We start from the raw sequence: 15,138 nt of genomic DNA on the forward strand, positions 1-15,138 counted from the left end.
ACACACACATACATATGTACAGACACACACACACACACACATACACACACCTTAATAAACTGCACACACCAGTGGAGGCTGCTGAGGGGAAGATGGTGCATAATAATGGCTGCAGTGGAGTCAATGGAATGGTATTAAACGTGGTTTCCATGTGGTTGATATCATATCAATCCATTGACTCCATTCCAGCCATTACAATAAATTATCCTACCCTCAGCAGCCTCCACTGGTACATACAGATGGACACATACACTTTGCCTTACCCGCAGAAACCCTGCTCCAGCCAGGAATGTGATTCAAAGTCAGAAATTACTCTACAGAGATAATTTGGTAGCCATGTTCAGCTCAATCAAACCAAATTGCCTTGACGTTTAACTGTTTGTGCTTGTATCTATTGCACGTACATGTGTCATACATAGTGAATGACGTCTGTTTGGCGCAGTTTTTCCATGCTGCAGACAGTCGAGAGAAGTAGAAACACAGACCGATTTGCATGGGGGAGAGGGAGAGACAGTGATTAGTAGAGCATGCTCATAAGCTCAGTGCTAGGGTTGAAGATTTGCCCCGTATTTCACAAATGTTCAACCTGGTATTTCATGCCCAAACCAGAAGTGTAATTCTAAAGCATATAAATACAGTATGTCTGGATTTGATTAGAGATTTAACCGGCATGAAAATTCCAGCCTGATGCTACCTGAGGGTGTTGAGCCATACATTAAAGACATTTTATTTTTTGGTTGATTCTTTCCAGTTATCTTTTTGTTTTCTTATAATTTGGTTGGGTCTGATTGTGTTGCTGTCCTGGGGTTCTGTGAGTCTGTTTGTGTTTGTGAACAGAGCCCCAGTACCAGCTGGCTAAAAGGACTCTTCTCCAGGTTAATCTCTCTGTAGGTGAGGGTTTTGTGGTGGAATGTGTGGGGATGGCTTCCTTTTATTTGGTTGTAAAATTTAACAGCTATTTTCTGGATTTTGATATTTAAAGGGTATAGTCTCAATTGGGGGCTTGTCCCATTTAGTGAATTCTTGGTTGGTGAGTGGACCCCAGACCTCACAACCATAGAGAGCAATTGGTTCGACAACTAACTGAAATATTTTTTAAGCTAGATCCTAATTGGGATGTTGAGTTTTATGTGCCGTTTGATGGCATAGAAAGCCCTATCTCTTAGAGTGTTCATAGCCTTGTGGAAGTTACCTGTGGTGTTGATGTTAAGGCCGTGGTAGATATATTTAGTTGTGTGCTCTAGGGCAACGCTGACTAGATAGAATTTGTATTTGTTGTCTTGGCAACTGGAGCTTTTTTAGAACACCATTATTTTTGTCTTACTGAGATTTACCGTCAGGGACAAAGTCAGACAGTATCTGAGCATAAGATCTAGGTGCTACTGAACCTCCTTAGCTCTCTCTCTCTCTCTCTCTCTCTCTCTCTCTCTCTCAGATCAGCAGCTGGATATAACGGTAGTGGTGAAGAAAAACAATGCTGTTGAAATGGCAGTGGCACCAGTTTTCTCATAGATGCCTGATTGATGCCTGATTGTCTGCAGCACAGACGTTGGAGTCTGTTAGACCCTGTTAGACCATTGCTCTATGCCCAGCGAATGGTGGAGGAGGTTAGAGCCTGTCTGGCCCAGTAATGTGTTTCATAACTGGGCTGAATGCCTTGCCTGCAGTGTAGTGCGGCCGGGTCCATTGTCCCTGGGCACAGGCCTGTGTGATGGGGGAGTCACCCGGGCCAACCTCACATAACAGTGACTCATCCATCAACCCTGCCTGCCTGGTGACTAGGCCAGAAACTCACCTATTCATTCATGCACATACACATACTTGCTTATACACACACTGGTGCACACAAATAATCAAACAGACACACACCAAAACACAAGCGCTTATGCACACTCACACACATACCAGTACACTAACATACAGTCCAGTGCACTTGATGTTTGGTTAAGTTGGGTGTTTTTCCGCTGGTCCATTTCCCTGCTGGTCTGTCTTCCAGAAAGCTGGATTAGAGTGAGACCGATGTCTCCGATGTAGTGCAAGTCCTGGGATCAGAGGCAACGGGAGCCTACACACACACACATTCATAAAAAGAATACATATTCACCAAGAACTCCTAAATCCGGAAATGGTTTAAATTGTTTCTTCAAAATACATTTTTCCGTCAGGATTTTAGAACTACTTCATATAAGGTCTGTGTTTAGTGTAGGCGTACCCTGGAGTAATGTATTGATAACCGCACAAATCTCCCAGACAAGGTAACTTGTATCAATATATTCGCCTGTAGTCATCACCCCAAAATGAAACGCTAAATAGCCGCTAAATGTGGCTATTATACAGAACTACACATCCTGTCACAAGCGTTGACGTCATCCATCAAAGCAGTAGCAAGTTTTTTTTATTAGTAGCAAGTAACTTTTTAGTTTCTTGTGTACATAACTGTTATTCTTCATGTGTATTCTTGTTTAGCATTTTTTCAAATTAACTAGCTAATTACTTTAGCGTTTCTACTTAAAAAATGTTTTTACCCTGGCCTTTGTAGCTAACCTTAGGTCTCTGTTGATCAGAAGAAAGGATTGTTCTGTGCTATGTACCGGATTGTAACCACTATTCTGATAAGCACATGTGCATTTGATAGTTTCCCAACCTCTGTAAGCGAGAGGCATCGCTGGGGATGTGTGATAAGGTAAGCCCTGTTTGCTAGCTGCTAACAAACTATTTTAGTTAGATCAAAGAACTGTGTTACCTAGATACTTTAAAAAAAATTGCAAAAGAATCAGCTACAGTAGTTACGTATAAAACACACGTTACCTTCCTTACAAGTAATAAAGAAAATCAGCACAGGCTCGCACAATGATTGTCGTCCCCTTTTATTAATCTTTAGTGTGAGCTAGCCAGCTAGTTAACGTTTGCTCACGGTTGGTGTAACGTTAATCATACTTTTTCACATGGTGACATGCTAACTTTAGCCCACCAGCGTAGAGATATAGCTAGGTGGTTAAATATCGACTGGTGGGCTAGTTAGGCACCTTGGCTGGCTAGTTGACTACATTAGCTAGCTAACGTTGCACCTGATCTCAGCATGGTGTAGTTGGACTTTCCTGACTGGCGGTGACATACTAGCGAATCTGCGTAACATTGGCGCTAACGTTAAATATCCCTGCCCTGTTGGACCAGCTAGCAAAGTTAGCTAAATATCCGTGCCCTGGTGGGCTAGCATGTGGCCATATGGAAAAATAACTACACGAACGGGGTAGTCAGTTAAACGGTACCAGTCAAAGGTTTGGATACACCCAATCATTCAAGGGTTTTTCTTATTAATTTTTTTTTCTTCCTACATTATAGAATAGTGAAGACAAACTATGAAATAACACACAGAATAATGTAGTAACCAAAAGTGTTTAAAAAATGTAAATCCTTCAAATAGCCAGCCTTTGCCTTGATGACAGCTTTGCACACTCTTGGCATTCTCTTAACCAGCTTCACCTGGAATGCTTTTCCAACAGTCTTGAAGGAGTTCCCACATATGCTGTGCACTTGTTGGCTACTTTTCCTTCACTCTGCGGTCCAACTCATCCCAAACCATCTCAATTGGATTGAGGTCGGGTGATTGTGGAGGCCAGGTCATCTGATGCAGCAATTCATCACTCTCCTTCTTGGTCAAATAGTCCTTACAGTCTGGAGGTGTGTCCTGATGAAAAACAAATGATAAACCTACTAAGTGCAAACAGATGGGATGGCGTATCTCTGCAGAATGCTGTGGTAGCCATATTGGTTCTGTCTTGAATTTTAAATAAATCAGACAGTATCACCAGCAAACACCCCCAAACATCACACCTCCATGCTTCACAGTGGGAATCACACATGCGGAGATCAACCGTTCACCTACTCTGCGTCTCACAAAGACACAGCGGTTGGAACCAAAAAACTCACATTTGGACTCATCAGATCAAAGGGCAGATTTACACCGGTCTAATGTCCATTGTTCGTGTTTCTTGGCACAAGCAAGTCTCTTCTTCTTATTGGTGTCCTTTTATTACTGGTTTCTTTGCAAGTATTCAACCATGAAGGCTTGATTCACACGGTCTCCTCTGAACAGTTGATGTTGAGATGTCTGTTACTCGAACTCGGAAGCATTTACTGGGGCTGCAATTTCTGAGGCTGGTAACTCTAATGAATTTATTCTCTGCAGCTGAGGTAACTCTTGGTCTTCCTTTCCTGTGGTGCTCCTCATGAGAGCCAGTTTCATCATAACGCTTTATGGGTTTTGTGACTGCACTTGAAGAAACTTTCAAAGTTCTTGACGTTTTCCAGGTTTTCTGACCATTTCTTAGAGTAATGATGGACTGTTGTTTGTCTTTGCTTATTTGAGCTGTTCTTGCGGTAATTTGGACTTGGTCTGAATTACTGAACAAAAATATAAATGTAACATGTAAAGTGTTGGTCCCATGTTTTCACAAGTTGAAATAAAAGATCCCAGAAATGTTCCACCCCACACAAAGCTTATTTCTCTAAAAGTATGTGCCAATTTTGTGTACATCCCTGTTAGTGAGCATTTCTTCTTTGCCAAGATAATCCATCCACCTGACAGGTGTGGCATATCAAGAAGCTGATTAAACAGCATGATTGTTACACAGGTGCACCTTGTGCTGGGGACAATAAAAGGCCACTCTCTAAAATGTGCAGTTTTGTCACAACACAATACCACAGAGGTCTCAAGTTTTTAGGGAGCGTGCAATTGGCATGCTGATTGCAGGAATGTCCAACAGTGCTGTTGCCAGAACATATTATGTTAATTTCTCTACCATAAGCTGCCTCCAACGTCATTTTAGAGAATTTGGGGCATGCATTTTATACATATTCTATAATGATAGGCTACTCAATCAGCTACATCTGTCGGTACAAACTTTGAGGAAATTGTCATAAAAAAAGAACTCCCTCAGTTAAAACTACACCACTGGTCTGTAATGGTTTTTGATGAGAGGGGGAGCCATTATTTTTGTTTTATATTCAGACTAGCGCTCCTACAAGCCCAATTTAGGCCAAGACAACAACGGAGAGCCCTTCTCACCATCAGTTCATATCTCCTATCATCTCAGTTTCTTTGTCCCTCTCCATGCTCTGTATCAGCTGATAAGAATGACAAGCCAAACAGGATAAAAGAAAGGGAAAATGTTTTAACTTTCCCTCTGTGTTCCTCTATCCCCCAGATTCAAATTATCTTCTGCATTGGCATCAGAATGCAAAGTAGAGTTTTGCAGAAGCAGTTACTAATTCAGCAGATATTAACATAAATGTATTTATCCTCCTCTAAATATCACAGGAAGCTGCTGATGGACAAAAGGCTCATAATAATGACCGGAACAGAGCAAATGTAATGGCATCAAACACCTGGAAGCAATGCATTTGATGCCATTCAACTAATTCTGCTCCAGTCATTAACACGTGCCTGTTCTCTGCAATTAAGGTGCCACCAACTTCCTGTAAATACTGTAGATATTTTTTGTCTCTGTCTGTTCCCTAAGCTTGCTTTTCTCCCCTCCCCCACTTTCGCTTGTCTCTCGTTCCTCTTTGTTAGCTTGTTCCTGTTCCTTCCTCAGTGCTTAGTTCCCGCCCAACAACAGCTGCTGGTCTCTGATAGGCTGAAGCTGGGTAGGAGGAGGCGCTGAGGAAAATGTTTTGATCCTTTTCTTGCTCTGAGTTCAGTACAGACGTCAGTTCAGTATCATCGACAGACAGAGTCAGGAACAGCCCACACTCGCTCTCACACAGAACCTACAGCCCCGGAGCTGTCTAAAACAACAATTTGTAGCACTGTGTACACGGGGAGATTACCTTAACCCAAGCCTGGACTATACTACTCTGCTTTTGGACCAGGAAAGAACAGGGAACTAAAGGATTTTTCTCTTTTCTTCTCCTTCCTGCTATGCCCTTTGTTTTCTCCACTGTTGTCTCTGCTGTCCTAGCAGGCGTCCACTAGCGCCTCCCAGTGAAACAGAGTGGTACAGTCAGAGCATAGGGAGCCCGGGCAGCCTCATCGTGGGCCCCTCCAGTTTAGCTGTCCGATGCGGAGTGAGGATGAGTCCTGCTCTAGAAGCCCTCATGCAGGCAGACGGGACACCCCCCTATCCCGGAAAAGGGGTGATGCTTGAGCCTTTTGTGCACCAGGTGGGGGGCCACTCATGCGTGCTACGTTTCGGCGACCAGACCATCTGCAAGCCCCTCATCCCCCGAGAACATCAGTTCTACAAGAGCCTGCCCCCCGAGATGAGGAAGTTCACCCCCCAGTACAGAGGTAAGCTTATTCCCTTATCCCACCCTAAACCCACAATATAACACTCTCATTGGAATAACATCCATTATGCTGTGTGTTTGTGCGCTATTGCTACTGCCCAGTATTAATCTCCCCATATTCCTGCTTCAACCTGGTATCAGATCATTTTGTATTATTCTGTATGAAATCTGAGATACTCCATTTAGTATATGTTACGTTTCGTGTATTAATTTGTGGATGTCCATCACCCATTTCCTATGATATGTTACGAATTTGTCAAATGTACTATAATGTTACGAATGATCACAAGATACAATATGTTACGGATTTTCAAAATGTATTACATGTTACAAATTTGTAAGACGTACTATAGGTTGAGAATTTGATATGTTACAAATTCTGTCCAGATGGCCAACATTAGCTGGCTGGCTAACATTAGCTAGTATGGAGGTTAAGTTTAGGAGTTAGGTTAAAGGGATCGAGGAAGGGTTAGCTAAAAGTTTTGGGGAAGGATTAGCTGACATGCTAAGTAGTTGCAAAGTAGCTAAAAAGTAGTAAGTAGTTGAACAGTTGCTAATTAGCTCAAATGCTGAAGTTAGCCTTGATGAGATTTAACCTCTCAAATCATTGGGTTAATTTTGCCTTAAATAACCATCTATCTTATGTAACCAGACCAAATGTAACATATGATACTAATTTGAGTGTCATGGATTTACGTTTGCTATGTTACGTTTAGTCTATGAGGCCAGGCTGCCTTCTCTCTTTCTCTACCTCCACCCCCGTCTCTCAAATGTATTCTCCCTGGTCCTCTACTGATATGGTCGGCTGGTGTGTTTTGTATTATTGGCTGCATTTAGGATTACAGCAGGTCACTGGAGATGGCACTACCACAGCACAAAGGAATTTGTTTTATGTTGGTGCTTAAGTGAGGGTGGGGGACAGACAGTATGTGACTCCATGATGCATCAGGGCTATGCAGTAGTGAGAGGTCGTTCGGCTATTTATTTTAATTGATCTTTTTGGTGAACCCGAATCGCATCAGTGAAAAAGCTTTTCATTTGTCTCCCTGATCTGCATTTAAAAAAACTTTTATTTAACTAGGCAAGTCAGATAAGAACAAATTCTTATTTACAATGACGGCCTATGCCAACCAGATCCTAACCCCGGACGACGCTGGGCCAATTGGGAGTCCCATAGGGTGGTGCACAATAATGGCCGGTTGTGATACAGCCTAGAATCAAACCAGGGCCTGTAGTGACGCTTCTAGCACTGAGATGTAGTGCCTTAGACCACTGCATCACTCGGGAGCCTACTACTACTGCCCTTTTAAGTTCAAAACAAGTTTTTCTGCAGATAACTAACAAAATGATTATCTAAATCAAATCAAATCAAATTTTATTTGTCACATACACATGGTTAGCAGATGTTAATGCGAGTGTAGCGAAATGCTTGTGCTTCTAGTTCCGACAATGCAGTGATAACCAACAAGTAATCTAACTAACAATTCCAAAACTACTGTCTTATACACAGTGTAAGGGGATAAGGAACATGTACATAAGGATATATGAATGAGTGATGGTACAGAGCAGCATACAGTAGATGGTATCGAGTACAGTATATACATATGAGATGAGTATGTAGACAAAGTAAACAAAGTGGCATAGTTAAAGTGGCTAGTGATACATGTGTTACATAAGGATGCAGTCGATGTTGTAGAGTACAGTATATACATATGTATATGAGATGAATAATGTAGGGTAAGTAACATTATATAAGGTAGCATTGTTTAAAGTGGCTAGTGATATATTTACATCATTTCCCATCAATTCCCATTATTAAAATGGCTGGAGTTGGGTCAGTGTCAATGACAGTGTGTTGGCAGCAGCCACTCAATGTTAGTGGTGGCTATTTAACAGTCTGATGGCCTTGAGATAGAAGCTGTTTTTCAGTCTCTCGGTCCCAGCTTTGATGCACCTGTACTGACCTCGCCTTCTGGATGATAGCGGGGTGAACAGGCAGTGGTTCGGGTGGTTGATGTCCTTGATGATCTTTATGGCCTTCCTGTAACAACGGGTGGTGTAGGTGTCCTCACCCCTAAAGAGGGTGAGTCACTGCAGAAACGATACATAATGGGGAGAGGGCGTCAATCTGGTCCACAAAAATTGTAGCCTACCTTTTGGGCTTTAAATTGGAGATGAATTTTTTTTCAGTGGTTCTAGTTCAATTTTGAAGTATTTTGAACTAGGTGCCGTCAGAATCAAATGAGACGTCTCTTTTACGTGAACGGAGCCAAATGAGACGTCTCTTTTATGTGAACGGAGCCAAATGAGACGTCTCTTTTACGTGAACGGAGCCAAATGAGACGTCTCTTTTACGTGAACGGAGCCAAATGAGACGTCTCTTTTACGTGAACGGAGCCAAATGAGACGTCTCTTTTACGTGAACGGAGCCAAATGAGACGGCTCACTGAAAAGACTCGGAATGCACATCACTACTCTGCAGTGGCAGGTAATGTAATAGTGGAGACTGGAGAGGGGTATGGCAGGATCTTTATCACCTGGCGGCTAGGTGTGACCCCTTTATCAAAGGACAGGGTATTTTGCATTAGACAAAGTGGGAGAGATGACTGTCATGGAAAATAAATACATACACACACACACACACACACCTTGGGTGGAATATCACATTCTGTTTAGTTTTTCCATTTACCATGAAGCTACACTCGTTGCCTCCTGACACTTGCACGCACCACACACACACACACTTTCTATAGCGTCACTCCTACTCCGGTTATGTGACAGAGTTGAGGCGCTAGTATGGTATCAGACTCGGCAGCAATGTATCGTGGGACTATAAAAAGACCCTTGGGATTTGGAGAGGAAGATATAGAAAGAAGAGCGCAGACATCTGACACTGAGAAATATTCCACATCAAACACACATGTTCACTTCTGCTCAAAAACATTTACACACACACACACACCCATTCTCACACGCTTACAAACTCATTTAGGCTGCCCATATACAGTCACTTTCACATACTCACAAAGTACATTAGTCACAGGTTCTCAAACACTCATCCTCACATGCCCTCTGACAGTTGGAACAGGCCTGGGCAGTAGAGGGTTAACTGTTGCAGGGTAGTGTTATCACTGTGCATGACATCACTCAGGGCAGGCTCTGCAGAGGAGAGATAAGCGCTGGGTTCCATTGTCCTTAATGTCACTAGCCCCCCCTAGTATCATCTCATACACATAGGCCCTAATGAAGGATCTGTCTTTATGCTTCATAGAACCTTTTCTCCAGTGCTAACCAAGGATGTTTTGTTGTGTAAATATTACAGAAAGGCTGGGATTTTATTGTTTTGTGCTGTCATATTTTCATGTTTATATCCAATGGGATGATGTATATTCATCTCACTCCCCCTCCCTATCTCGCTCCATCTTCCAATCCCTCCCCCCCTCTTTCTGGTTTATGTGTCAGCTCCTGCAGTTGTGATGTTTTATTCTTCCTGTCTTGAAACCACCAATCTGCAGTAAGAGCTGCAGTACACATGGGGGTTTATTGGGTAGAGCAGGGTCCCCCCCCAGGTACACGTTTAGGTTTTTGCCCTAGCACGGCTGATTCAAATAGCCAATTCATCATCAAGCTTTGATTATTTTTAATCAGCTGTGTAATGCTAGGGCAAAAACCAACACATGCAGGCAGGGGTGGCCCCAGGACCGAGTTTGGGAAACCCTGGGATAGAGGTAGGGGGTGCGTTCATGTTTGGGAAACCCTGGGATAGAGGTAGGGGGTGCGTTCATGTTTGGGAAACCCTGGGATAGAGGTAGGGGGTGCGTTCATGTTTGGGAAACCCTGGGATAGAGGTAGGGGGTGCGTTGTTTGGGGGTTTGGGAAACCCTGGGATAGAGGTAGGGGGTGCGTTCATGTTTGGGAAACCCTGGGATAGAGGTAGGGGTGCGTTCATGTTTGGGAAACCCTGGGATAGAGGTAGGGGGTGCGTTCATGTTTGGGAAACCCTGGGATAGAGGTAGGGGGTGCGTTCATGTTTGGGAAACCCTGGGATAGAGGTAGGGGTGCGTTCATGTTTGGGAAACCCTGGGATAGAGGTAGGGGGTGCGTTCATGTTTGGGAAACCCTGGGATAGAGGTAGGGGGTGCGTTCATGTTTGGGAAACCCTGGGATAGAGGTAGGGGGTGCGTTCATGTTTGGGAAACCCTGGGATAGAGGTAGGGGGTGCGTTCATGTTTGGGAAACCCTGGGATAGAGGTAGGGGGTGCGTTCATGTTTGGGGAACACAGAAATTATCCCTGGACTAAGAAACGGTGTGTATACAGTTATCTATGAAAGTGTTCTGGAGACCACCACCCTCCTCCACACCACTCTGTCAATCCCTCCCCTTTTTCATTTGTTAGTGTGTTTAGATTATTGCCTTCAATTGAACTATATAAAAAGGCAAGTCAGACCTGAAAGGTCTTGTCTGAGAGGCTGTGTATGCAAAGTGCCTCACTTGATGGAACTTTTGTATCTCTATGAAATAATAGAATACCACACTGTTGGGTGAATATGTCTTCATTTCTGGTGTGATGTCATGGTTGTATTTGAGTTTATACAGTGTATCTTTGCTGTGATTTCTATTGGGTTACCTTGAAATGTTGTAGCACTGTATGCGTATGAGTTGACTTGTGGTTCTGGGTGGGTTTAGTATTTGCTTAATAAAGTTTGGACTGAGTGTCATACATTCGAGCCTCCTGTGGTGTTTGTGTATCTCTTTGATTCCTGGGTTCATTCTCACATTTGTATTACTTGTTTATTTATTTAACATATACATTTGAAGTACTTGGACACTGTTTTTGTTGCCACTCAATGATCTCTGCTGTGTCCTTGCCCCCCCCCCCAACCTGCTCTCTCTCTCTGCTCCCTCCATAGGAATGCCTGTGTTTTGTTTGCTTCTCTCTTTACAGAGTGTATTTGGCTGGAGGCAGGACCTAGTGGGTAAGAGCTGCCTATGACAACCCAGTTACGGGGAGGTCTTGGCTTCATCATAACATTATAAAATAAAAACTCCAATGCCGGGTAATAACCACCTTCCTATCCTTCTCTCTCCCCCTTTCCTCCATCTCCCCCTCTCTCAGGTGTGGTGTCAGTCAGCTTTGAGGAAGATGAAGAGGGCAACCTATGCCTCATTGCCTATCCCCTCCACAATGAACCAGAGAACCTGGAAAACAAGGACCCCTCAGCCGACTGCGAGCCCAAGAGCAAGATGATCAAATGGGGTAACAAGAAGACATCGTCCCTACTGCTGGAGAATGACAAATACAGCAAAGACCGGGCCAGACAGAGCACTAAAGAGAACAAGAGCAAAAGGTGAGCTCATACACTTACATCCATACACATACTATATATCCAAACACCAACATGCAGCAAAGATGTATGGTGAGGGGGTCTAACCTCTTTTCCCGCTCTGTGTGTAGTCATAACAGTGCGGAGGCACAGCAGCAGGCTGAGGTTCTCTGCTACAGTCTGGATCAGAAGCAAATTAAACACAACCCCTGGAGTCTGAAATGCCACCAGCAGCACCTCCAGAGGATGAAGGAGAACTCCAAACACCGCAACCAATACAAATTCATCCTGTTGGAGAACCTGACATGGCGTCACGCGGTGCCGTGCGTGCTGGACCTGAAGATGGGCACACGGCAGCATGGTGACGATGCGTCAGAGGAGAAGAAGGCCAATCAGATTCGCAAATGTCAACAGAGCACTTCCGCCTCCATCGGTGTCCGCCTTTGTGGCATGCAGGTGTACCAGTCAGACTCAGGCCAGTTGATGTTCATGAACAAGTACCATGGGCGTAAGCTGAGCCTGCCGGGCTTCAAGGAGGCCCTGTTCCAGTTCTTCCACGATGGGCAGCGTCTGCGGCACGAGCTGCTCTCCCCGGTGCTGTGGAAGCTCAGGGAGATGCAGGAAACCCTGGAGTCCTGCGAGTCTTACCGCTTCTACTCCTCCTCCCTCCTCATCATCTATGATGGGGAGCCCCCCCGCACCTGTGCCCCCACCCGACCCCGCCACCGCGGAGGAGAGGAGGGTGACGATGACGAGCCCTCAGATGAGGAAGAGGAGGAAGAGAAAGAAGGTGCATTTGGGTTCCCCCGTGGATCGCCAGCTGGCAGCAGTGCTGGTGGGAGCAGTAATGGCAGCAGTAAGGGAAGCGCTGGTCGCTCATCCCGCGGTGGAGGAGGGGAGGCCAGCAGCCCGGTGGTGGATGTGAGGATGATAGATTTTGCCCACACGACGTGCCGCCATTACGGGGAGGACAGTGTGGTGCATGAGGGTCAGGACAGCGGCTACATCTTCGGCCTGCAGAACCTCATCACTATCATCTCCCAGCTGGAGGAGCACAGCGCCGACTAAAGACTGAGCCTCCACTCTGGAAAACTCTAATCGAACCTGGGAATAACAGCACTGAGCTGTAGCCTTGGTCTGCCCTCCTCCGCCATTGGCCTGGTCCTAATGGCCACGACACAGCCGGGGGTCTGACCCCCCCCCCCACCTACTGTAGTGGAGATACAGGAAGCTCCAGGGTTGGTGATGGGGTCGGTCCCGTACCGCCCCGAACCAACACCAACAGGACTGCTTGTGCACTCGTTTGCAACTTGTCTCTGTGACTGTTCTTCCTCTTTCTTCCTCTTTATTTTCTATGTAATGGAAGTGATAGTGTCTGAGACTGGTATATTAACAGGCTCAGGGACTCATGTAGCATCCTGTCCTCCTCTCTGTTCCTCGGTTAGACTGTTTTCTTTACTGTATGGTCACTCTGAGAGAGGGACCAAAAGCTGAAGTGTAGTTCTGGAGGTTGTACTTGATGCTTTTAGACTGTATGGTGATGTGAAGTGTTTGTGGATGGCGTTTGGACTGCTGTTCCCCCAACAGCACAGCACACACGAGTGGGGGTTGCTTCTGTACAGGCTGAACGAGGCTAGGCTGGTCAGTTGGCAACTCCTCACTCTCCAATGGCTGATTTTTGTATTTCTTCTAGTGTTTCTGCAGACCCCAGCAACGAACAGAATTTTGTTATACTTTTGGCCGTCTGGATTTACAAAAATAACAACGCATGGAAGGAGAATAAGATTTAGGTGAAAAAAAATGGATTTCTACCTTTTGTCAACAATAACCCCCCGTACTGTTTAATCCCTAAATCAAAGACATTTAAAGTGGGGGTTTATAAGGGTATAACATCATTACTTTGTCATTTTCTTTGTTTTTGTCTGATTTGCTCCTCTTCATTCCTGAAATGGTGACTGAACACAATAATATATTGATAAGGACAATAAATACAAAGACTATAGACTTTATTTATTTGTCATATTTCTTCAAAATAAACAAAGAAATTTAAACAAAATGGAGCAATGATGACTACATTCCATATTACTGTTCTGATAATGACTAGTGAATGTTGTTTTTTGCAAGATACCTCTCTTGTAGACCTGTGTGTCACTAGTATGTTGGAAGAAAAATAAAGACATTTGTGGTAAAAGCACTTTTCTGTCTGTCATTGAGTGCATAGTACTTCTAGGAAAGGGATGGGTGGGGGCACAGGGTGATGGAAAATAAGAGGGGTCAGTGGCAATGTTCCCTCTAATTTTCAGGTCTGCTGAGTGCAAACTTGAACGTTGTGAAAATTTTGTGCAATTTCCAGCACGCGTTTACTGTGAACACTGAGGCTGCACCCACCTTAAGTTAGTTTTAACAGTGGCCAAGTAGGCTACTGTGGCTATTTGAGCTTGACAATAACCTGTTTATGCACTATTGGTGACTGAAAATATTTTTGTGTTGTTTGATTAAAGAAACCACTTCATTAAATAAAATGCATTATTATTCCCTTTCCATTATTACAGAGAATCAGACAAATTATGATACCCTCTGCCTATTGGCTATTCAGGCTTAAATAAACTGTCTCAAAATACAACACTGCCCCTTTGACAAAAAAATGAAATCTTGACCTGACTTGCTTTTCAATGATGGCTAGAAATACAAATGTTTTGTGCTCTTGTAGGAAACAATCACTCCCCACTTGCTTACTACAAATGATCTATAGCTGGGCTAATCTCACCAACTAGCAAAGGATATGAACAAAATGTGCACAAGTGGCTACATGAAGCTCTTGCTTTGATCTCTGAGCAAGCGCATCTACTCTCAACCAATGTTCCCTCAACGGTGCACAGTAGCCCTAAGACTGCGATGGAGCTCCATGGGACTACCTGGCAAGTCCAGAGGAAATATCAGCCCACAGAGAGAAGCACAAGATTGAACTTCACTCAACGTTCTAAAGTTTTCCCTGTTAACACTATCAACGTTTCCATTGGCAATTGTGATCGAATCAACGTAATACTCGCCACTTTTAATGCCAACATACCAAAACAAAACTATGCAAGAGATTTTGTTGTAGGCAGAACAAATCGGAGTAGGATTCTATTACATTGACACGGAGTAGGATTCTATAACATTAACACGACTCAGCCATACTCTGCAGAGACCGGCATAACCAATCAGAGCTGCAGTAGGCCTATATGCAAACAGACCATTGCTATTATAAGCCTGCGTTGAGACAATGATTATCAATGCTTTAGCATTATGCTCACCCTGCACTAACATAAATAACATGAGAATATATACTTCTGCTAAGCTTCCCAGTAAAGAAATGAAAACAAGCAAGCATCCCAGAAAAGTGCTCAAAATAGCCCAAGTTAACAGATGTAGCTTAAGAAACAAGGTTCATGATATTAATAACTTGTTAGTTACAGATGATGTTCATATTCTGACTCTCTCTGAAAATCACGTAGACAATACCTTTGGTGATACTGTGGT

At 44.0% G+C, this 15,138-nt stretch overlaps 1 protein-coding gene across 2 annotated transcripts; it reads left to right on the top strand.

Annotated features, from left to right (window-relative positions):
• Positions 1-2,405: 2,405 nt before the first annotated feature.
• Positions 2,406-13,810, top strand: LOC124031256 (inositol hexakisphosphate kinase 2-like). Of its 2 annotated transcripts, XM_046342309.1 has the most exons (5): positions 2,406-2,683; positions 5,967-6,292; positions 11,203-11,268; positions 11,409-11,640; positions 11,748-13,810. In XM_046342309.1, exons 1-5 carry the CDS (start codon positions 2,586-2,588, stop codon positions 12,682-12,684), a joined length of 1,659 nt encoding a protein of 552 aa, XP_046198265.1. In that variant the 5' UTR covers positions 2,406-2,585; the 3' UTR covers positions 12,685-13,810. The 2 variants fall into 2 exon arrangements, with proteins under 2 accessions (XP_046198265.1, XP_046198266.1); XM_046342310.1 differs by lacking the exon at positions 11,203-11,268 and having other exon boundaries at positions 2,413-2,683.
• Positions 13,811-15,138: the final 1,328 nt, after the last annotated feature.

Source organism: Oncorhynchus gorbuscha, linkage group LG03 (genome assembly GCF_021184085.1).
Source record: "Oncorhynchus gorbuscha isolate QuinsamMale2020 ecotype Even-year linkage group LG03, OgorEven_v1.0, whole genome shotgun sequence".
Taxonomy (NCBI): Eukaryota; Metazoa; Chordata; class Actinopteri; order Salmoniformes; family Salmonidae; genus Oncorhynchus; species Oncorhynchus gorbuscha.